This window comes from Amblyomma americanum, chromosome 9 (assembly GCF_052857255.1).
Source record: "Amblyomma americanum isolate KBUSLIRL-KWMA chromosome 9, ASM5285725v1, whole genome shotgun sequence".
Lineage (NCBI taxonomy): Eukaryota > Metazoa > Arthropoda > Arachnida > Ixodida > Ixodidae > Amblyomma > Amblyomma americanum.
The window spans coordinates 99,082,082-99,107,120 of NC_135505.1; the positions used below are offsets into that span (position 1 = coordinate 99,082,082).

At 45.2% G+C, this 25,039-nt stretch overlaps 1 protein-coding gene across 1 annotated transcript in view; it reads right to left on the reverse strand.

The window, feature by feature from the left end:
* Nucleotides 1-1,032: 1,032 nt before the first annotated feature.
* LOC144105216 (chymotrypsin-1-like) overlaps nt 1,033-25,039 on the reverse strand; it is a 58,823-nt gene continuing 34,816 nt past the window's right edge. Inside the window, exons 6-9 of the mRNA XM_077638361.1 lie at nt 24,790-24,931; nt 3,702-3,816; nt 3,090-3,247; nt 1,033-1,458 (exon numbers count right to left, since the gene is read on the reverse strand). Coding sequence (XP_077494487.1) covers nt 1,246-1,458; nt 3,090-3,247; nt 3,702-3,816; nt 24,790-24,931 — 628 coding nt within the window. The 3' untranslated portion in view covers nt 1,033-1,245. The remainder of the gene's footprint in view (nt 1,459-3,089; nt 3,248-3,701; nt 3,817-24,789; nt 24,932-25,039) is intronic.

The window sequence follows — 25,039 nt, forward strand, 5'->3', positions numbered from 1 at the left end:
ATCATCGTCGAAGTCGAAGGCTGTCGTTTTTCTGCATCCTTTTACCGACGTTTAGCTCTCCGAAGTTCCTGTCCTTCACTCCTTTGAGCCTGCAGCTTTGCGCTCTCGTACTCCCGTTTCTACTTTAAATCATTAGCAAGCCGAGTGACATCTGCATAATGGTCCGACGCAGCTTTCGCCACTGGGACCGCGCAGGCAACTTCGGCACAGTCGGACCGAAGACGTACTGAACTAGAGACCTGAACACTTGGCGGGTCCTATGGAACGGCGCGCGCCAACCTTCGTAAACTTTTCGGCCGTTGAGGGCGCTCGGTTGACCTGTTCGTCTGTCATGATCATCGTCATCGTCTGCTTTCGACAGATGATTTCTCTCCTCTCACTGCCTCCCTGTGAATTTTTGTCCTATCTTATTATTTTGAAACCTATTACTGAACAATGCAAATAAGACATTTCTTGAAATCCTAGCGGTAAATATTCTCTATGCGCGCATACAGGTGTGAGACTTTCTGGCATATTTGCTCGGCAATGGATGAATGATTAATACTGAAAACGTAGACAAATGACAAAACTATTACATCCTTGAAGTAAAATAACCGACGCCATCTTGCTCAACAGGTTAATTGTAGCGCCCAGCAGTCCGTAGCTGCCGTTCCCTAGCGGCAAAAGGCATGAACTAGAACATGCGCGCTGGGGCAGTGGCAAGTGTGCACGTCTCTAGTTCAGTAGGCCTTGGATGGACCAGCTTCCGCGCTCCTTCCTTCCATCGCAGGATGGCTGAACTTAAACTCTGGCCTTGATATAGCGAGAAACTGCGAGGCGGCAGAGAGAGCGGCGCCGTCTCTCTTTCGAGAGATCGCTTAGTCACGTGGTTGGTCACGTGGACACAGCTGGCGAGTTGGCGCGCGGCTGCAGCTGAGGCGAGTCACGTGTAGCTCTTGACCTACACTTCAAGGTCAAACTCTCGCGCTCTGCGACACTCGCTTGGCTGTGCAGTAAATCTTTCCGTTTAAAAGCAGAACAAAAGCAGGGTCAGAAAATATTTTAATTCACATTTGTAATCATCTCATCATCTGATAACATCATTTGTTCTCGGAGCAGTTAATTGCAGATGCGTTCAGTACAGCAGCACATAATACAGATTTTACTAAAGGCATTGCAGAGCGCATGAAAATGTGCTAAAGTGCATGAGGACCTGAAGGAATAGAGGATTTATTATCACGCAGTGCATTACAGCAGGGAAAAGTATTAGCTCCAAGCGTTTATGCGATCTGTGAGAAGCGGCCTCCATTCATCCGGATTAGCAAGTGCACTTTTAATCCACGTCATGTAGGCAGATACCCTGGCAAAAAGGGCAGAATTATTTTCTCCTATTGTGCAACCGCCAGTCCGAGAAGTCACTCCGACCAGTACTGATTTTCCATTGGCGCCTAGGAGGGACAACGGTCCGCCAGAGTCACCCTTAAAACGAAAAGAGAGGATGAAGAGCAGGTTAGCTGCTTTGTAAACAGCATGGTTGGGATCCAAAATTTTTTAATTAATCGTTTTGAATTTTTCAATTCAAGTCAATTAATGTCTCCAGTTATGAGATGAAACGTTGTCCGGCCCCAAAGGTCGAAGTGGGCCTAAACTGACTCCTGGAGACGGTTTACATAGCAGCGACAGCCAGTATATACAGAAAACGTGAACTATACAAAAAAAAATTAATACACGATACACGGTCTTAAGTGAGAAACAGTGCTAGCTTGTGCAAGGGGTGTGAAAAATACATTCGTAAATTCAAAGCATAAACAGGGCACAGATACATTTACCTGAAACCAAGATAGAAAAGAAAAAAATGCAGGTGCCAACCAAGGCCTAAAATACATGAAATACTTGAAACCGGTGCTTGAAATATTCCTGTGTTATTTTGCATCAAATCATTTTCATAATTTTTACCGATTAACTATAAAAGAAAGACTGCGGTTTGAAGTATGCAAGTTTTAGTTGGTGCGAAGACAAGATAATAATCATGTAGGGTTGTCTTTAAAGGTAGCAACACCACGTTAATGACCAATCTTTACCAGAAGAGCAGTTGCCACAATATGGTGTTCCGATTAGACTAAGGAAGCCGTAGGGAACACACAATTAGCGATTCTAACTCATTGGTCATAAAAATGTCTGTAATATTGCACTCGGGAACAGTTATTTGTAAAACGTCGCATTAATATATTCCTAACGACGCTCGGTGAATCATCATCATCATCACCATCATCCTGACTAAGGCCACTGCAGGGCAAAGCCCTCTCCAATGTCTCTCCAATTAACCCTCTACTTGCCAGCTACGGCCAAAGTATCCCAGCAAACTTCTTAATCTCATCCGCCCATCTAACTTCTGCCGCCTGCTGCTACGCTTGCTTTCTCTTGGAATCCACTCCGTTACCCTTAAGGACCAGTGGTTATCTTGCCTTCACATTACATGCCCTGCCCCAGCATTTCTTACTCTTTATTTCGACTAGGATGTCATTAAGCCGCGTTTGTTCTCTCACCCACCCTGCCCGCTTCCGGTCTCTTAAAGTTACATATATCATTTTTCTTTTCATACCTCGCTCTGTTGTCCTTAACTTATGCTGAACCCTTTTCGTTAGCTTCCACGTTACTGCCCTGTAGGTGGCTACCGGCAAGATATAGGTGTTGTATACTTTTCTCGTGAGGGATATTGGTGAACTGCCATTCATGATTCGAAAGGAACAGCCATATGCGCTCCATCCCCTTCTTAATCTTCTAGTTCTTTCCTTCTTATGATCCGGGCCAGCTGTCACTACATGCCCTAAGTAGACATATTACATTACCATTTCCAGCACCTCGATGCCAATTGTGAACTTCTGTTCCCTTGCTAGACTGTTGAAGATCACTTCGGTTTTCTGCATGTCAGTATTTAGACCCACCGTCCTGCTCATCCTGTATAACTCATTGATCAAATTTCTCCACTTTTTACGACCAACACTCACATCTCAACATTCGTATTTCTCGTCGCGCATACAGGCCGGTCTTCTATACATTTAGACATGCTACGTGTCTATGCCCGAAACGTGACCGCTGCTCGCACTCACCTTGCAGATCGACTTCCTTTCATGAACACAAATGGATGGGCCGGTAACTATCTTCTTGTGCGTTTCAGCGTCTTTGAGGCGTGTTGTCCATTCGAAGCAGATATCGTCGTCCAGAGCATGAAGTTCAGCGTATAGCAGTTTTGTACTACTTTTATTCCCTGAAAATGGCGCAACATTAGAAATACTATCTAAATTAGCTGAAAAAAATTGGGAGGGACACTGAAGTTCCGCTTTAAGGGTATGACGCGATAGCGTAGCAGGATAATCCCCTTATATACACGCACGAAACAATTCTCTACAAAAGCATCCTTGAGCGGGAAACCTTTTGGAAACGAAATGTTTTTCATATAACGTAAAATTTGACTATAAAATTTATGATATCCGTGAATCACCTAATGGCAGGGTAGCTTTGCATTTTTTCCATCAGTGTTTTTTCTGTCGTCAAAATCTTTCCCTATTGGTTTTCTAAGTTTGTCTTAACTTTTCGATGCTCTCGATGGAAACACGAGAAAAAAGAAGAAAATCATTTGCGGGGACATTTTTCATGGAAGAGCAGCGCACGCTGTGAGGAAAGGCTTCATGATGCTTCGGCCGGAATGAATGGCTTCTCACCTATGCCTATTCTTCCCCAGCCAGCCGCGAGCAGAGGCTTTCCCTGCACCTGAATCTTGTGCATTGGAAGGCAGATAGGCTTCACGAAGGCGTCAAACCTCAGTGGATCTTGAAGCTGCGGATAAGAATGCGTTAGTCTTTAAATGCGCGTGTCAGGATTGCACATTCCTGTCTGAAGCAAGGCGTACTTCAGTCCATCTTTCCGAGGCAATACTTATGATTTTGGAACGTTCGTTCACTTCGCCAACATGTCGCTTCACTATTACCCGTGCGCACATGCGCCAAGTGCTTACATTAACTACATAACTTTCTTGTTCAGTTTACTATACAGGTTACTTTAACAAAGTGAGAAGTTGGGTTTGTCTTTTCCTTCTTGTACGAGCGAGAGATATATATTCGAGGAACGTGCATTAAAAATCTCGTTGTTAGTCAGCGTCGTGCCCTGCTTCGCTCTTATGTGTCTAGTGCTGCGCTGCTCCCGCCACAAGCTACTATATAGGTAACCACTATTGCTGACATGTGAACACCTTTTAAGGCTATCTCCATTCCTGTTCTCACATCACAATTTACAACACGAATCTGCGTATTAGATTACTTAATCCTATTTTATTATCCGCCAGCTATAAAGCTCTGACGTCCCTGTTGTTAGGAGAAAAATGAAAATTCGTCTTTGGGGAAAGGAAATGGCACAGTATCTGTCTCTCATTAGGCGGACACCTGAACCGCGCCGCATGAGAAGGGATAAAGGAGGAGTGAAAGAAGAAAGGAAGAAAGAGGTGCCCTAGTGGAGGCCTCTGGAATAATTTCGACCACCTGGGGGGATCTTTAACGTGCACTCACATCGCACAGCACACGGGCGCCTATGCGTTTTGCCTCCATAGAAACGCACCTGCCGCGGTCGAGTTCGAACCCGGGAACTCCAGATCTGTAGCCGAGCGGCCTAACCACTGAGCCACCGCGGCGGGTCATTATGGAATCCTACTTCAGGTTTTTGTTAATTAATTTACCCTGAAGAGCTGAGCGGGCATTATATAGGGGGGATACAACAAAACCTGAACATGTAGAACGCACACAATAAGAGGCAAACATTCAGATAGTTCGCACACGAAGTAAACACGTAATTTGAAATAAAAAAAATGTGCGGCTACCAGACCATTCGCAGCCTCAGGCAACACTTCAAGGTATCAAGAAATCTGTCATGATGAATTATAGACGCCACACTTTCCGGGAGCTGATTCCAGGAACGAGTGTCGAGAAGAAGCGGTGACTGAAAAGAAAGGTTTTTACGGAAAAAAAAGGGCTGTACTTCGTGCTGGTGTTCAAGTCGCTGAAACACTCCATTTGTTGAGGTAATGTGTAGCGCAGAAAATGTTGAATCACTATGATAAATCTTGTGAAAGAAGAACAAGAGTCGCCATAACTTGCGCTTCACGAGAAGTGGCAACTTAAGGGACCTTTTTGATTTCAGATATGCTCGCTGTGCGTGAGAAGTTTTTTGAGATGAACCGGGCAGCCTCATTTTAAAAAAAGATTCAAACTCATTTATTAGATAAGCCTGATGTGGATTCCATACAGGCGACACATATTCGAGTTTTTAGTGCACTAAAGTAGTGTAGGTGTGCCGTAAGTTTGGTAGATGGGTTGGCCAAATGCAAGTTAGGCCTAATGAAGCCAAGCGCTTTAGATGCCTTCCTCATCATCGCATCAATGTGAAGATTCCTTGATAGAATGAAGGACAAATGCACGTCTTAATATTTTCTGTTAGACACAAATTCCACGTCTGCGTCGTTTATACTGTAAGTATAGGGCATCGGTTTAATATCGGTAAACGTGATTGCTTTCGTTTTAGACACGTTAATCTCCATTTGCCAATCTCTGCAACAATTACCATGATTTCTCATGCCCCTTTGTAAAAGGTATGCATGCGTAGGGGTATTAATTTGTCTATATACTACACAATCATCCGCAAACACACAACACCGGTTGTTGCTGATGTCATTTAAGTAAATAGAAAACAAAATCAGCCCGAGTACAAAACCATGTGGTATGCTAAATCTCATGAGGGCAAGTTGAGATGAATGGTTAATAAGGACGAAGGTACACCTTAACTAATGCAAGGAACAGAGGTGAAAAGGAGGAGAGCGAACAATCGTGAAAGATAACATATACCCCAAGCAAGCAACAGGACAAAAACTAAACGTTAGCTTCTTCTAAAAAGTCGACCTCTGCTGCAAAGAGTGATAATTAGGGAGTGCTGAAGCAAGTGTCGCCATATCTTTTAATAGAGTATACTTCCAGGCTAACGCACGCAGTCTTGTCGGCACTCTTACCTAGAATCCTAGTCTCACCCAAACGAGCCACGCTTCCTCAGCACTTACGTGTGTAACCAAATGTGCGTACTTATCCTTAAACTGACTAAAATATCGGGCATGTTTCCCCAATCGTTCGTTGATGCAACGGCCGGTTTCGCCAACATAATTTTTGCCACAGGTCATGGGAATGGCATAAATCACGCCTGTTGAGTACTTCGCAAAAGGAGCGTGATGTCGTATCTGGCATTCTCCTCTTTTTGGAGCTTCAAATGCGTGGGTAAACTTTACCAACATGTTGGGTGCCAAAACTACGACGGAGACACCATGCCTGTTGGCCACATTTCTGATGTTGTGCAAAGTCTTGTGCAGGTATGGGAAAATCACAGGCTTATCGGCCTCCCGACGATAATCATCCATTCTTCTTTTCCCTATTTGGAGTTTCTGAAGCACAGTTGCAGCAACAGTAATCAAGGCCGAAAGGGGGAAATCCATCGCCAAAATTCGGCTGATCTGATTCTGTAAACTCATTTGCATCTGAGGCGGGCATAATTTTTAGAGACAGAATTACATAAAGAGCGACGCAATGGCTCTTTTGAGAGTCTTCGAGTGCGCCGAATCATAAGGCTGAATTATATTTTAAGCAACTTAGGGCCTATTCCGTCGACGCCAGGTGCCGTGTTCGCCGGAAGGCGATCAATGGCGGTTGATATACCTTCGGGACTGATAATTAGATCCTGCATGCAGGAAATCAGCGTCGGAAAATGAAGGTAAGTTGGTACTGCAATCTCATCAATGAGGAAATTATTATTAAAATGTATTGCGACCTCATCCGGATAATGAATCCTCCCCTTACTTCCTGTAGATATAGGTGCCTGTGAGAAATAGTTGAGGTTAATAACTTTCCAAATTTTTTTTCTAGGTTTGGAGCATACTTGAAATGTCTGTATTGTAAAATTGTCTTTGGCTGCTTCAATTTGAGAGCTACACAGCTGCGCATGCTCGTGGTAATGCTTCCAGTCGTCCACGTAGTCTGACCGTTTGGCTTCTGAAAATAACCGTCTATTTTTGCTTATAGAGCGAATTATTGTTATGAACCACAGACCTTGTGCCGGCTCAGCGATAAAGATTCTAGGTATATATTTTTCCTTAAGCGAAACACATTTGCTACGCAGAAGTGCAGCGTTTTCCTTTCCATCGTGAAGAGTAAATGAATGCATGAACTCAATAGAAAAGGACTTCAGATCACTGATCAGCATGTCAGTGTTCGCTTTTGAGTATTCAAATATAAGTTTCTTCTTGTTTTCTCCTATGTTCTTGGCTATTGTAAGTTCACAGTGCCGTATCCTGTAATAACTTATACCGCCTAATACATTAACTGACGTATTGTCTGTTTCTGCAGTCAGTACAAGATCTAAGAGCGTATCATGGCGTACATCGGCAGTAATAAATAGATGTATTTGAAACAATGAAAAGATGTGAAGAAAAATCTGACATTCACATTTTCTTGCGCCGCCGAGGGGCCTCCCGTTACGCCAGTCGATGTTTGAACAATTGAAATCGTCGACAAGGAATATTGGAAAATATGGAAATTTATTTTGTACAAAATTTAATGATTCATATATATGTTCAATGAATTCTTCGACTGAATAAGGCGGGCGATAGCAGACCCCGACGACAGAAGTTACAGAGGGAAACCGACGTAGTTCTATGCACAAAATCTTGAGGCGAGAATCTGTAGGTATGACATGTGCTTGCAATTTTTTTTCACAATAATAAACACCCCGCCTCCACGTGACGTGACTCGGTCTTTTCGAAAGATAGAGAAGTGGCTTTTCAAAGAGAGCTCAGAATCGGCAATGTGAGGGGATATCCCTGTTTCCGTGCGGAGCACAAGGTCTACTGTCCAAGATTCTACATAAGAACAAAGGTGATCTTGTTTTAGAAAAAAAGTACGAAAGTTTCATGCAAAATTGACAACGAAGAATATTTATTGTGTGCACGATTCAGTCACTTTTTTTGGGAGGGGGACTTATTGCGTTTAGGAATAGCTTTTACTTCGTTCATAGCGCTGTCAGAACTGTACATCGTGTTGTCGAAGAGGAGCTAACCGTACAGAAGCTTGTATTTTTCTTCAGGCTGACGATAAGCCCGAGCAAAATCTCCAAGCTCTTTCCTTACTAATTGTATTCTGGGCGAGAAGTCCTCTTCAATCCACACACGAAGCGAATTAACCTCTTTTAGCTTAGACACATTCATTAGTATGTTGCTTTTATCCTTGAAGTTCCGAATTATAACAATCATGGGGCGAACGCAGTCAGGTTTTTCCTCTCCTAATCTATGTGCACGTTCTATTTAACCCGCTAACATTCCTAAGTGTTGGCACACTAATTCAGTTACACATTGTTCTGTATCTTTCCATTTATCTAATGGGTTCTCAATAAGGCTTTAAAAAGTAAGTTGTTTCGACGCATTTTAAAATTGAGGTCGTAAATTACTCTTCATGATTGTTCTGTCTGTTTTATTTTTATGCTTATAAGTTGCCCGAAAGATTATTTTAACATTACACCCAGGCTGTTGATTTCCATGCAAGCATTGCTGACAGTATGAGTTGACTTCTAACTTTGAAAGGCGTTGTTTAATGTCCGTGATATTTGTGTGCACATCTTTCAGTTTTCCTAGAATCTCTTTCTGAAAATTTTCATTGCACACTGCCATTTTTTTAGAAAGGTTATAACTTGGTCTACCTTATCAGGTCCAGAGTTGGCTTAAATATAGCCCGCGCATAACACGTAGGCTAAATTGAACAGAACCAGAGTTAGACGGATACCGAAGCATAAGTGAGCAGCAATGTTTCCAGGCCGAGGCCACACCGGGGAGCATGCTTTAGTTACTCTACTGTGTCCAACTAAAACGCCTATTCGAGTGCGGTAGGTGGAAATGTCGACTCCCATTAGATGACGGCTAAAATTACACAGTTATGCACTTCAGTTGGGATTTGCAGCCAAAGGGGGCTTAATGGACACTTTCGTGTACGAACTCACGCTCACATAAAGAGTGAAAATATGGCCGTGCATTACAAGCGCTCCCAAGGCCGCAAATCCCGTTTTGTCGTTGTCGGTCAGCCTTTTTATAGTCGATCGGAAGGCACGTTGCGGACGGCGACGTATGTAGTTACTCTGTCCAAGCTGTGCGCAGTGCAGATTATGGCTCTCGCGGCATCCGTGGCAAGCGATATTCTTGCCGTATCGGCCAGGCTCAGCCGTTGTGATTTCCGTCGACGACTGGCAGTCAATCCTTCGTAAGCTAAAGAGTGAAAATATTGCCGTGCACTATAAGCAATAATAATAATAATAATAATAATAATAATAATTATAATAATAATAATAATAATAATAATAATAATAATAATAATAATAATAATAATAATAATAATAATAATAATAATAATAATAATAATAATAATAATAATAATAATAATAATAATATTAATATTAATAATAATAATAATATTAATAATTGGTTTTTGAGGAAAGGAAATAACGCAGTATCTGTCTCATATATCGTTGGACACCTGAACCGCGCCGTAAGGGAAGGGATAAAGGAGGGAGTGAAAGAAGAAAGGAAGAAGAGGTGCCGTAGTGGAGGGCTCCGGAATAATTTCGACCACCTGAGGATCTTTAACATGCACTGACATCGCACAGCACACGGACGCCTTAGCGTTTTTCCTCTATAAAAACGCGGCCGCCGCGGTCAGGCTCGAACCCGGGAACTCTGGATCAGTAGTCGAGCGCCCTAACCACTGAGCAACCGCGGCGGGTCTAGAAGCAATCCCGAGGCCGCAAATTCTCTCTACCCACATCCCAAACACCATATACCTCGCTGTGTTGTTTTAGAAAGCCGAAATAACATTGACTGATGTAATAGACCCCATATCTTTGCAGCATTGAAGTGTAAAGGCATGTGGGCGTGGTCGCGGCCACGTTTATTTCGCTGGACGATGGTCATTGGCACGGCGCCAGCCAAGCCAGCTGAGGAGCAAAGCGCCCGAGCTGTTCACCGCCATCGAGAGCACTCCAGCATTCGATAGTCGAGGGGAACTGGACGCAGTCACTAGACGGTATGGAGCCATCTTAGAACACCAACAAGCCCTCCGGAGGACCTACCCGCCTCCCCACAAAGACCTTAGTAAACAGCAGTCGGTTGCCTGGAGACAACTACAGACTAATACATACCCCAATCTGAGTTTACTCAGCAAAATCTATCAATCCACTTATGAAAACAAATTCCCGCTATGCGGTGAACACGCAACGCTTTACCACGTTACATGGGCCTGTCAGAAAATGCAGGCAGCGCCGATAAACAACACACCTACACCGGAGCAGTGGGAGGCTGCGCTGTCCAGCTCGAAGCCTGAAGAGCAGCTCAAGCTGATCGACAGGGCTCGCAAGACTGCAAAGGCCGCTGGGGCCCTGGACTGAGGGCTCCACCTACGCTGCGAGAAATAACCCTTATACAATAAAGTTTTTCATTCATTCATTCATTCGAGCTCGCCGGGGCTAAGCGTTCGAAACTCGCGCTTGCCAGCGTAGGAGGTGCAGTGCCACGATCATGATGATAGCTACATGCCCCTCGTAGAAACAACGCTCATGCTCTAGGAGAATACATCACCTCTACAGCGAAACAATGCGACAGAATGGGATGCAAAGTGTAGTAACTGAAGTAAAGAAACAGATATAATAATTCAGTTCTTCAAATAGAAATTTCTTTAGTGTACTAAAGATGGTGCACGAGGTTGGTGGGGTAAAAACACGAGACTTTCTACACAATAGTACGCTCAAAGGTGCCGTTCTCCAGTTTCAAGGGCTTCCCGCAGACGTTCCCCTCGCGTTTTTTCCGTGACGCCGTGCTTTCAGAGCTGCTCGCTCGCAGCAGCACCCGGGTTTATCATCTCAAGGCGTTTCCGGTACTGAATCAAGCCCGACAGTTTCCCATCACGACGCCACCGCGACCACGACTACAACCTACGTGGAAGTTTATCTTCCTCCCTTCCGTCCTTAATAATGCATCTGTCGGCTCGGACCAGTCCAGTCTCGTTTCCCCACTCACAACATGTCCTCCCAGGGCCAGCGCTAAAGGTGACCCTGTCACATCGCTGCCTGGACCGGCTTCACGGTGCACCACTAGGCGATTCTCCGTACGGTCAGCTGCGAGAGACGGCCCTCCGTTATTGCGAAGTACCACCCTCGAATGCTCCCATGAAGGTAACCTTTCAACTGCCCCAAGTGGTACTACGCCCACCAGTAGACCCTCCTTCGTAAATCCTCAGGCAATCATCGGCCTCTCTCCACCAATTGCCTTGCCCTCTCAAGACACCTTGCCATCTGAGGCCCTGTGCCCACCTCAGGCACTCGTTCTGCTCTGCTGCTACTTGTAAAGACCACCTGTGTTATATTTCCTACTCACACACACCTGTATGTTTCCCTCTGAACACTAGAGCCAAACCGTCTTCGCCTTCGTATCCTCATCCACCTTTTCGGATCCTTCACCTTCACACGTCTGCCACATCAGTGCTGGCTTGTCTCGCACTCCTGCGTCTGTGTATGCGCCCATTCATGGCGTCTCTTCGAACCCAGTGCGCCTCCCGTGGCCGCAGTAGTGCAGTCTACAGCACTGCATTCTGTTGGGAGCCTAGACACTTCAGTGTGTTACCCGTGCTTTACCCGCGATACATTAGTGGTGCGGGCGATGTTTCTCCTTTACCTCAACTTGTTATCTGCATTACCCGTACTCTCCCACTCATAACTTGTGTTTTACCCGTCAGTCCCGCTAAGTCGAGCCCTTTTCCGCTGGACTTTCGCGTCGGCGTTCGAGCCTACAGCGTGTCTACCAAGCTCATCTGCAACCGAAACCCTTCGCCGGCAAGCTGTCATTCTTCTGGTGCCACATTTGAGCGTGCTGCTTTCCATGCGAGCAATTTACGGTTCTCCTCTGCATTCTCTCACCCAGGCATCTCAGTTATCAACCCTACTGTAGCGTGCCAAATAGTTCGACCACCGTACTTCAGCCTTTGCCGCCCGGCCGAAACCTGTCTGTGTCATGGCTTCCCCACCCGAATCTCCGAACCTTACTTCTTCCCGATCGTTGTCTCCCGACTACACCAAGACAACAATATAATATATAACTTTTCCGCATAAATTCACAACGTTACGGATATAAAAACCTATTTCAGAGGGTGAAGGAGTCTCGTACGTCGGAATTTTATTCGAAGAAAGCAATTGTCGTTCTTCTGTTAATGTGCCGGTACTCTTCGCTTAAGTTAGCAGTACTTAGGCCTGGCCATTGCGGAAATGTGCGATGCCTCATGCGATGCTGATTCCTCGGTCTAGAAGCAACTGCATGTTCCCCTCGATGATGTCTTCAGCGTGACTGACTTTCGTTGCACCTACGGTCACGATAACGCTTGAACGGGTTGGGACGCTCACTTCTTTCTCCAGGACACTCAGGGCAACATGATTTTCCCCAGTTTTCTTCGAAGTGATGGCTTCGTCCGTCGAAAGCGTGACCAGCTTTGATCGCAGGTCGATGATTGCCTGATGCCCAATAAAGAAATTCATACATAAGATCACTTCGCGCGAGCATTGCGGTAGCACAACGAAGGTCACAGAATAGGTATGTCCTTTGACAGTCACTCGCGCTATGCATCGTCCTGATGGCGTAATGAGGTGGCCTCCTGCGGTGCGAATTTTTGGGCCGTCCCAAACTGTTGTGACTCTTCTCAGCTACGTAGCGAATTGTCCATTCATCACCGAGTAATCGGCTCCTGTGTCGAATAGAGCGGTAACATTCCGGCCGTCGATAGACACTTCTAAGTCGGAGGTCCTGGCTCTTGCTTTGCATGTCGCTCTCGGCGTCGGATCACGGATTCGTCGCGTATGCTAGTCGCGGGTGGGACGTGTCTTCGAAGCTTTTCTGGGTGGCGGCGTCGTTTTGAAGGCAGTTTGCGTCTTGGTCGGGGTTGTCATTTTGTGTGGCGTCGGTGCAGCGAATGTAGGTTCTTCATGCGGCGTTGCGGGTGCAGCCTCTTCGTGGGGCGTGGTCTTCGGCGTTTCGCTCGTGAGCAACATCACCTCCACAGGTTGCTGTCGTTAGTTACCTCTGCGGGGGCTGAGAGACTTTCTCGTACCGCGGCTGCGTAGTTGCGACGTGGCGACACAAAGCGCGAGGTTAACGGCGATGGTGAGCGCGAAAGGCGGTTTGGCGTGTACTCCTCTCGACGCAGGTACTCGTCGATTTCCTGCGGACGTTGGCCGAAGCGTGGTCGTGGGGTGTCAACGGCAAATCCTGGAAGACCGATATGTCGGTACGGGCAGTCACCCCTACGTGGCATCTGTTGGAGGTGTGTTCCATGTTCCGGAAGCCCCCTTCAAGTCGGGACGCCAGTCGCTTGCGCTTAGCACCGGAGGACGAGCCAGCAGTTAACTGAGCCTGCCGACGTCTCCAGGGAGAGCAGCCTGAGTTCGGGACCCTGCCGGACCGCACTAGACAGCGAAAGTTTGCCGCTACGAGCTCCGCCACACCGCACCTCCTCCAGATGTCACGTAGTGGTAACTGCAGTCGAAGGAGCGATGAAGATGAAGAAAAGGTTTTCTAAAAGAAAACTTTATTGGGCTGACTTGCGCCCACAATGGACTGAATCACTCGGCGGCGGCGAAGCAACAAGCGTGCTCGGCGGTCGTCGAACAGAATGCCCGGTGCTGTCGGCTGTGCTCAATTTAAACCTGATAACGAACGTTCGAGATAAAGCGTGCAAAGTTACTAGAACAATCCGGAACAACGTAGAATCAGCTCTGCCTGGCTGCGATAAATCGAGATAAATCTAGTCGCGTCTTGTGTCGCAAACAAAGCGATAAAGTGGTGTGGCGGCAGATGTGAAGAACGAACAAACACTGCCAATATTCGCGGCAATACAATAATGCTCTTTTCTTCCGTCTGGAGCTTTCTGGGGCGTAACTGTTTGCCTTCAGTTCATTTTACACTGTTGTCCTTTCATGGCGCTTCCGTCTTCACTTTCCGTCGCTTTTATATTATGAACTTCCTATCGCTTTAAGATGACCTATATTGTGTGGTTACAAGTATTACACATATTATCAGCAGCAATGGGCGAATTGTGAGGTTACCATAACGCCATCAAGACTACTGAAATAGAAGTTATATCTGCGGCGGCAAGTACGTGATGACACTGGAATGGATTTCAATGGATTACAGAGGAGCCCGCTACCTGCCTTCACAAGTTTTGAATTCATATATGTTCAGATGAGGTTTAGTTTTTTGATATTCGCAGGAGATATGCTTAACAGCTATCAACCACTTCCTGAGAAAGACATTCCCCAGCGAGCCTAAAAACTCTTGACGGACTTTTATTGATATTTAAGAAGATTTGACTCCTTTTATCAGGCTCTACATTATCTCCGTGGTCTGTGAGACATTATGTGACGTGTGATGAACTAAACGACAGAAGCCCACCTTAAAGCCCGCACACCTGTAAAAAAGAATTACGATTCCAAGATGATATAGTAAAGGAGAACCCGATGTGTATAGATCACGAATGGAAAATATTGTCTTAATTCGATGAATCTAAGTTCTTGTGCGGGAAGAATTTGATCCAGTTGTGTACGCTGCCGCAAACGCAATTTTAATGGACCTCGTTGTCACCATAACACGTTAAACCAAGAGATGGAAGCGTAATGGCACAGGGCTGATTCTCCGCTCGTTAAGTGTGTCTCCTTGCGTATATACAAGGCACCATGAGCGAACAGGTTAATCGTTGCATGTTTGAACAAGTTTTACGTCTGTAGGCACGAAAAAATATGAGATTTCAATATGTGTTTCAAAATAATTACGACATGTAGCACATTTGTACGCTTGTGAAAGAATACATAAATAAAGACAGTGGACATTTAAAGAGTGGCCAAACCGTCCTACAGAGATTAATTCAATTGAATATATTTGGACAAGCGTCCTGAGCCGTTAGAGCCACAAAAAAGCCAGGAGCTGTAGCATAAAGCCGAGAAGGTGCTGCAAGATTTGGGGACCGTGGGAAAGACGTCCACTGAAAGCCTTTTGGAATCTACGCTTAGCGCGATCGCCGGAAAGGTCTCGCGTGTGAAGGCATTCTTGAAATTGTTGCCTCATTTGGTAACAAAAATCATAATAGCAGATACGAGGAGAGCACCTTCCGAAAAGAGCACATGAACTCCCACAATCACTGATTTGTGCGGTCAGGAACACGTGGGCCAAATACACTGCTACACGCGGCAGAAAACCCACTATTACTAGCGAAAGTTAGCGGGCAATTTCAGGTGATTTCATGCTCGCACCCTCTTTAGTCGCTGGCACCTCCATATACAAGTTACAAGATGGCTACTAGTTAGATCCTTTCACACGTCAGACAGCTACCATGGCCGAGGCCGGTAAGTCGCAAAGCTCTGGCGCGTCAGGAAACTACTCCCCCGGAGGTGAGGACGGCGGAAGAATGCCGACCTTCCACCGTGCAAGAAGTAACGTGAGGAGAGGGAAAGGCGCAAACATGCTTCCACAAAGCGCATTAAAAAAAATTCTTGGTGCACGCGCTTCGCAAAGCGAAGTGCTTTAACATTCCAGGCATACCGCAAATATTTAGAGCCCCTTCAGAGCCGCTTTAATGCCGCGCAAGAAGCAGTTCAATAAATTTGTTGTGAGAAAAAATTGTCGCCTAATCTAATGATCAATATTTGCGCAGTATCGCAGGTGGTGCAGTAACAAGGAGAGGGAAAACGCCAGGGAGCAAGGCCTCACGTATGAGGAGACGCTGCGCTGCCTGCGAAAAAGCACTGCAGATGTAGAAGGCCGCTTCCATCTGGTAAAAATAGACGGCTAGATGGACTTCATAGAACGTCAAAAGAACTAAGATGAACTGAGGAGTTTCATCATTTGGATACAGTGCTATGGCGTGTGTTCGTGGCGGAAGGTGGAGGCGGTGATGGGTAGGAAATCGCCGTTGAGCGTTCAGCTACCAATGGTCTAATGCATATTGTCCACTCTCTGCCTTACTTTTTAACGATGATCACTGAAGTCGCCAAATCAATTCAAGATTCCTGGCAAATTCCACATCATGCAATCTTCATCACGGAGCGTAGTGTCATGACACAGGAGCACTATCTCAAGCTTAACTTGGTGAATCATGTGAGGCATGATAGGGGTAGGAAAGACATGTCTAGGGTGTGACAGTGAAAAATGATTTCAATGATTTATATCCTCTTCTGTATGGCGTGTTGAGGGGTGCTGTTTCAGACATTTTTTTTTCGAATAATTATGTCAATGATTTAACGTAGCTTAGACTGAATTCTGTACTTTAGGAATCTGCTGCTGACACATACAATGAGCATGTAGAACTCATACATATGGACATCAAGAAAGTGTGCACTACAGGAAATCCTCAACGCAGACGCTTCTTTATTCAGCGATTACGCCACCATTGAAAATGCTACCGCGAAATAATTTCGCCCGTATTAACACCATGTTTCATACATTCGGCCCTTTTAAACTCAGCGCATTCTAAAACCTTTTCAGTGGCCCTTTAACAAGCAGAAGACAGCTGACATAAAACAATGTGAGTTTTTTTTTGTAGGCAGCTATATTTTCATTAACAAGCAGAAGGCGGCTCTAGTTTGCTTTTAGCAATCTTCTAAAAAAGGTCATTTTAAACGAATCTATCATTCTGCACGCTACAGTCTGCTCCATATGCTAAAGTGTTCTCTAACCTTGCATGAAACGGTCCATTGTCTGGACGTACATTTAAGCCTTTTACATGCATTTTACATTTATTCCTTTTGTCCCCTAAAAATGGAAGCAATGATTCGCAATTGTGGTTTTGTATGTTTCTTATGCTTCTCTGCTCAACTGCATACAGCGCAGAAGTTCTTGTCAGGCTCCTTGCTTTTTGACTTTTCTCGGGTTGCTGTAAATCAGAACGAACAAATAAACTGAATGAAACAAATGAAAAACCTGCACATGACCTGGGAAGCTCATGTTGACGATCTCATCAAACGTCAGTGGGCAACTGCTAGGTATATGTCTAAAGCGAAATTTAATAATTTAGATTGAGTGAAATTGTGTTGAAGGATATAAGGGACTCTGTTTTAAGATATGGTGCCACTGCTTACCGCTCATGTGCATTGTTAAGACGAGGCTAGGCCGACAACTTGCAGGGAAAAATCGTTGAAAACCTTATTCTTTGGCACGTCTTCGGAGACACTAGATAGCACCAAGAAGATGCATGAAGCTGACATGAACTGTTTTCAAGATTTATTTATGCGCATAATAAGTAGCAAAGCTACTTCTCAAATAAATTTCATGATCGTGAAAAAGTAGAGTACTAAGAACACAAAGATTTTCGTACTGTTCTAAAAGATAGGAAAGCTACGAAAAAAGGTGCCAAATGTTCTATATCCTCTCCTACATTAATCAGCTTCCAACTGAAATAATGCCATTTCCATCATATCAAGAGGCGAAATCTAAAGTGAAGTCGTGGCTAAGCATGTCTACGGCTTTCCAAGTACTGCACTCAAACAAAACCTAAAAAACATTCCAAAAGTTTTGTTGGCATGACTGATGAAGCGCGATTGCCTTTTTTTTGAAGCGATGTTGATTGCCTCAGGGCATAAAAACTATGACGTGAGAGATGAGTAAGATGCTTAAATAAATGAGAAAAGGTGGGCTGATTTGATGAAATCAAGAAGTGAACGATGATATGGACCTTGTGTCCAGGCAATATAGCAATCTAGATTGTCCGGTGAGAGTCCCACTGCCGCCAGGTGCCGAATTCTCATCGGCTTCAGCGCCGGGCAATCCCACAACAGGGGGTGGATATCCGACTCACAGTCTCTGTTCTTGAAGACTGGACACCCGGGGCGGGATATAAATCTTTGAAATGCGGCAACTTGCGTGTCACAGCTGGAGTTAGGGCAACCCCGACCCGTATCCTCCGAAGCGCCACCTCCTCTGCACGGGTAAGACCACGGGGGAGGGTTACCGCACACGGAGGGATTAGAGCACGTGTACGGCGCCTGAGGTGTTCCTTTTTTGTTAAAAGGAGGGTGATGTCATCCAGGGTGAGGACTCGAGGCAAAGACGAGGTTGGGGTCTAAAGGCAAGTCGCAGAATCTGAGCGGCTTTGTGCGCTCAGGAGGTCACGCGGGACCGACTCAATACGGATTTGCTGCGGGATGCGTGCCGCTAAACGATGGATGTCTTGGCAGATTTCTGGCGTGCGACTGACTCGTCGTAGTAGGCGTGTGCCGTGAAGGGCGTCGGTGCGAATGACAATGCGGGCCGTGGGTAGCATGGAAATGGTGGCCACAAAGCAAAGTGCCTCTTGAACCGCAAGCATCTCCGCACAGAAGGAGCAAGGAGGTTCTGAGAGGCGAAACTTTGAGGTTTTGTTCAGAGCAGGCTTGCAAGAACAGTAAACTGCTGTTGTTGTTTCGCAGGCCTGGATGCTTGCGTCAACGTACATAACGATGGAGCCATGCGGCAGATTGGCGTCTTGCTCTGTAATTCGGTCGCGAAACGACGCTGCCGCGCGGGTAGATAATGGCCGAAGTAGATCAGTTGGCTTGTTGTCGCTTAGTTGCAGAAAACGCCAAGGAGGAAGAACTGGCGGGGGCGGCTGTAGAATGTAGTGCGATGAAGCATATGCCTTGAGTGCACACATTGTGTTTGTAAGGCTTGACTTTAGGCGGCGAGCGGGAATGCGAATGCGAACAGGGAATGCGAGCGGGGAATGCGAAGTAATGCGGGGAAGGCAAGTGATGACCCTCATTGCCTCTCGATTAATAGCTTCTAGGTGATCCCATTGAGCCCTCGTCAAATGCTGAAATTTGGCTTAGTAAAAGAGGCGCGGTTGCACAACCGCCCGCACCAACTGTCATGCAACATGACAGCGGGCACTGCCTGTTTTAGGGGCAATGCGTCTAATCAGACCCAACGCCTGAATTGCTTGCTTTTTAGCCGGAGAAAGCCAAGCAGTGCCTGTTCCTGACTCGTGTATTGGCAAGCCCAAAATTTTTACGGTCGAACTTTCTTGAATTGGAGCTCCGGATAGATGGAGACGAATTGGTGTTGCAGGCAGTTTACGGCGCCCCCTGCGGTTGGCGACTGTCACGAACGTGGTTTTGCTCACTGAAAGCTGCTGACCAATTGAAGACGCAAAAGTCGACGTACTATCTATGGCTGATTGTAGGCCTGCTGCTTGAGTCATCAGGTCGTTGTGAGTGCCCCACACCGTTATATCATCAGCATACAATAAGAACTTAATCTCAGAGACAACTTGTAAGCGCCAAGCAAGGGGGATAAAAGCAATATTAAATAATGTAGGCAATAAAACCGATCCTTGGGGAACGCCGCGAAGAGGCACAAATTATCCGACGGCCTCACCACCGAGGCGTATCGCAAAGTGTCGACCTTCAAGGAAGGATTCTCTTTTCTTCTCACCTTTGAAGCTGTGTATAAGCGAATTTTATTTTGCAGAAAGTAAAGATTTGAAAGCTCTTGATATTGAAGCATGTTCATCTACATTTCATTGAGCTGAGCTTTGATTTGATGTAACTTTTTTGTCTCCATTAGTTAAAACCATGTTATTTTGTCGCTTCTGAGCACACTTCGTATTATTGTCGGGGCCCCCACACAAGCGCTCTTGGTAGCTCTTCCGCGGGCGTAGGTATTTTGATGTGTGTGACAAATAAACGAGTGTATGTAAACGTCCGGATGTAGGTGACGTTGCCAATCGCTCGAAGTTTGCATTTGTAGCCTGGTCACGTCAGCAGTACAGTTATTCCTTTCTTTGATATTCAAAAAGTGTAGACATGTAGATCGATGCTTTCAGCATAAGACCAAGTCTATTTTTTTAAGAAATTCCGTGGGTTCTCTAACTTGTACATCTTTGAGGTGCTATTCATGATGTGCGTCTCACCAGGAACTCGTGTCCTATTAAGCAAAGTTTGCTTCGCGCTATTTTTTTTTTGGGGGGGGGGGCAGTTGGTTCACCAATGCACTTCCTGATTTGCTCTGTAAAATGGCCCCAGGTAATGAGCTAGTATTTCTGTCTGTCGAACCAAAGAGCATGGTTGCTTCAGAAAAGAGGAAGACGTTGTCTAGTTTACTGCTTTTGTTCCAATGTGGTTACACCTTTTTGCCCTACTCGTGGTTCATCAGCCATGCATCGACGTCTTATCCGATTTTTTAGAAAGGGTTCAGAGTACGCGATGAGCCAGGTAGTGGCTTGCCATGGGTGCTTGTCACTTGGCGTGGCCGTCCTCAGGCATCATCATAATCAGTAACATTATTTTCACCCTGTGGGGCTACCACGCCTGCTTTAGACGGCCGCCAGGATCTCGCACGCACTGGCAGCGTCTTCGGCCAGTTGGATTATCTTAGCTTGAGTCTCCGGGTTGGAGCTGAGTAGATAGGTCTCGCACTGGTCCTTTGACTTTATTGATAATGTCCCAGTGATTGTCCGATGGCATTCCCTTATTTTATGGCCGAGCGTGGCGCTAGCTTTGACTCTTTAACATTTTTCTGAAAATTGTTTCGGGTAAATAAGGCTGCACATAGCCGGACTGGGGAATGTGGTTGCTTGTAGGCGGAGCCAGTAGACAGCCTGGTTTTTACTGAGTGATTTGGCGGCCGGCGGGTACCTTGCTCACCCCAGACTGTAGTGTTGGAGGATATCCCTGTATGACCACAGGCAGTTGCGCTCCGTGTAGCCTTCAACTAGCCCACCCGCTCGGAATGTGAGTCCTCGAGCTAGTTCGTGGGCCGCTTCGTTTCCTGCTCGGCAGGCGTGTGCTGGGGTCCAGACAACCCGAATATGCATGCTTTCTCTCACTGTCTTCAGGATTCGTCTCGCTCCAGGAGAGATCCTCCCTCTGGCGAAGCTCATCACTGCCTACATTGAGTCGCTAACTATTGTTCTAGCAGTTGTGGTTGCTATGGCTAATGCTACGGCAATTCCGTCTTTGTGTTTTACGTGCTGACAGTGGCACTGACAATTAATTTACGTTCTGCGTTGACTGCGGCAAGCGCCATCCTGTCGTTGCCTCCGTTGGCTGCATGAACTTAAGCCACACCCTTTTAATTTCGGAGGGGCTTCTGAATGGCCTCAGCTCTCTTTTCACTGCGCTTTTTATTATGCACGGGGTGCACGTTCTTTGGCAGTGATGGGATCATTACTTTTTTCCACACTTCTCGCGGCTTGTTGAATTTTCGTCCCTGCGTCCCTTCATAGGTGATGGCCAGCCTGTTTAAGATTTTCCTGCTCTTGTGGCTGCTTGCCAGCCGCTCGTATTGTAAGATCTTGACACCTTTCGTTATTTCCCCTATGGTGTTGTGTACTCCCAGATTCAAGATTCTTTCTCTACTGGCTCGGACGGGGAGTCCTAGCGCCTGCTTGCTGCATCTGCCTATGATGACCTCTAACTTTTGCTTCTCGTGGCACACGAAGTTTGAATAGAGGGCTACGTAAGCTATCCTATTTATGACAAAGGCTTTGACTAGCCTAACCAGAATTACTTTCCTCACGCCAGAGCGCCTTTTGGGTCTCATGTCTCATGAGCGCCTTTTGGGTCTCATTTTGTCAGCTTTTAGGATAGTGACTCCACCCGCCTCTAGGTAGATGCACGGGGGGTCGTCGCTGTGCGCTGCACACAGACCAGGAGCTCTGACTTTTGCAGCCAGCATTTCAGGCCCCAGGGCTTGACGTACTCCTCAACTACTTTGATGCCCCTTTGCAGGGTTTTCTCTATCGGGGCACCGCTGCCTTTAGCATATCCAGAGGTAGAGGTGAGAATCCAGTGAATATCCGTCTCCATCGAATTACAGAGGGATCCGTATTGTCAGACTGCGCACTTTTACTAGAAGTATTACTTACTACGCGTTGAGGCGTTTATTTACAAAGTTATCGGATGACGGTGGAGAGTATGGCTAGGCCTGCTAGCACCTTCTACCGCACGTTTTCCTACACTTTAGCGTCGGCACAAAGCGCTAGAAATTCTTTCTTTCTACCATAAACTTGTCATTGCTTTTTTTCGGTCAACGGCACTTGACACGTGTGACATTCAACACTTATAATGTTGGCTGTTTTGTGCAAAGTGGCATTCGAGATACATATTTTGAAAAGAGCTGATTTGTTTTCCAGGAAGATGGTGGAGCTGTAGAAAAGCGAATTAAGTAGTGAGAAAAAAGGAATTCAGGAGCAGCAGTGGTTTTTCACTGATGGAATGCGCAGAACGAATGTTGATTCCGTTTCTTCAATCCACTGATTTTTCACTGCGGTAAGCAATTATATTGCCGCGGCTAATCAGCGCGCTGATACCGAAATATTATGTAGTGATCTGCACGCCTCTCAATCTTTTTAGTTTTTTTATTGGATGTTTTGAGTAGTTATTGCAGAATACTCTTGAATGTTAAAAACCCTACTAAGCTGGACCCTAGTAATCTCTAAAACGTGCCGAAATTTAGTATATAGAAGTCAGACTTTTTCTTCGGAAAGGGTCAAGAATCGTCAATATTTCTACGCGACCTTAAATTGGTAAAACAGTTCAACTGGGTCCCATGATAGTTTCGCCTATTTATTTAGGATTTCGGCATTGTCATGCATGCATTACATTCATTTGAATTCCGCTTTAAGTTGGAAATATGTAGAATTTCAGGTATTCGCGTTTATTTAAACTAAACGGCGAGTCATTGAGATGTGCGCAGAAGTGAACAGTAAGAAAAATTAGACATGAGAAGATCGCACCAACAGCTCGAAAAATATTAAAATATTAAGAAATGAGCACTCGTGCAGATAAAATGGAAAGAAAATACAAGAAAACGAGAGCTACACTAACGAATATAATTCAATTTGTAACTAAATGCTTCACCACTGAGACTACCCACAATGAAACTCTGTAAATTAATGTTATCAGTAACCGTTTTCTGAAACCACACAGCTTGGAGCGCTGGCTTCAGCAACAAACCTTTCCTTACCATTTTGCCGTCATCAAAACATGAGGTTGTGTGCAATCTGATAAGAGTAAACAAATTAATCATGGTGATAATCATCATCATCAGTATATATAAGCCTGACTACACCTGCTACAGTACAAAGGCCTCTTACATACTTCTCCAATTAACCCTGTTCCATTATCCTCGCAAACTTTTTATTCTCATCCACCAAACTAACTTCCGGTCCCTACAGTTACGCTTGCCTTCTCTTAGAATCCAGCTCATCGGCTGTCTCTTCCTCGCTATTCATGCTCTGCCCAATCTGATTTCTTCTTGACTTCGACTAGGAAATTATTTAATGGCGCTTGTTCTTTGACACAGTCTGCTCTCTTTCTACTGTAAATAACTTATGGTTGTCAATTTAGAGCCGTGCTGGTATGTATAAGGCACAAGTATTTTACCGACATTCCGCACATCTCACATGAAGCGTAGAAAGAAGATCATGCATTCCTTCACGCTGTTAGGTGCATTATATCTATCTTAAATATATCTATACATTGTCCTTTGAACACAGCATTGACAATGTTAAGCTCCTTGAATGATGCCCCCAAACAGTGCCTTATATGCTGATAGCTTTACCTAGAAAAGGGCTCGTCCTCACTTGCCAACGGCATTGCAGAAAGTATTTGAGAACATGTTTGCTAAAGATGAAAAAATTAAGGATGTCCCTGCTCAGAAATTCTGTAGCAGTGACATCGATATACTTTACAGCTGGTGGTTCTTTGTGTACAATGCTTCAAAAGAATAAGAATTCTGCAGAATGAAATCGTTGCACCCATACACAGAGGACTAACACTTCTCAAATTTTAACAATTTGTTTCTTTTCATGCACCAGCCAGAAACTTCAGCAAGGCATTCCTTAAACGAAACAGTGGAGGAAACGTAGCTATCAGCGAAACTCTTTGCATGTACATCAGTATGGCATAAACAATACTATTGACATCGACAAGGCATTAAAACAGCAGAAAAACTGAACAGTAGGCACCCCTGTTGTTGAAGCAGCACCCAATAATGCCGAAGCGACGTCAGTTTTATTTGAGGGCTTTATTTCTGCTATACGATTAGGAACATATTAATATATTCTGGCTACATTTGGGACAGTTTGGAAAAGAAGGGGTAATTCCGAGGGTACTGTGCGAGTCCTATCAGATGAACCTTCGCACAAGACGCTTCTGCTGTGCACGTAGTTATATTCAGACCTGCTTGTTATCTCATTGCCATGTAAAGTGCACACGTGTCAGCCTGAGAATTCCTTTTAAAGCGTACCTAAAATCGTAGTTGTAGTTTGTTATAAGTTATGCGCGGTTTCACATACAAAAAAGGTATATTTCTTGCGCGATCGGCGGATGTCGTTTTCTGAGAATAAACTTAAGGCAACGAAGTTCTAAACATTCTTTGCATGATCTGCTTCTTCTGCTCGTCCAGTATATTAGACGCAATGAGTTCACATTCTCTTATGGGAGATACGCATTAATGACGACTGGAGGTGCATTGAAAGTGGTGAAAAGAGCAGAAATACAAGGACTTGTGTTGTGCACTTTCTTGCTATGCCATTCTATCAGCAGTGAGCTGAAATTGAAACAGTTTCACACAATATATTTGAATCTAATCGAGTTGATCACTGGCGCGCCACCAGGTAAAAGTTCCTCATAGGAACACACTGAGGATTAAGATTAAAAGCAGCATGTACTTACCTTAAGCAATGCCACGTCGTACGAGTTAACTTCGTCATATTGGGGATAGGGCATCATGCTCTCTGCGTAATTGTACACGCCGCTATATTCTATCGTAGTATTGTAGAAGACAATGACTTGGACTGCATCTTCTTTACCAATCCTGGGTAGAAAAGAACACTTGAAAATTCTCAGTACACAGCTCGATTATAAAAAAAAGCATAGTGGTCCTGTGAAACATCTACTCTAGATATATTATGTCGGATAAAAT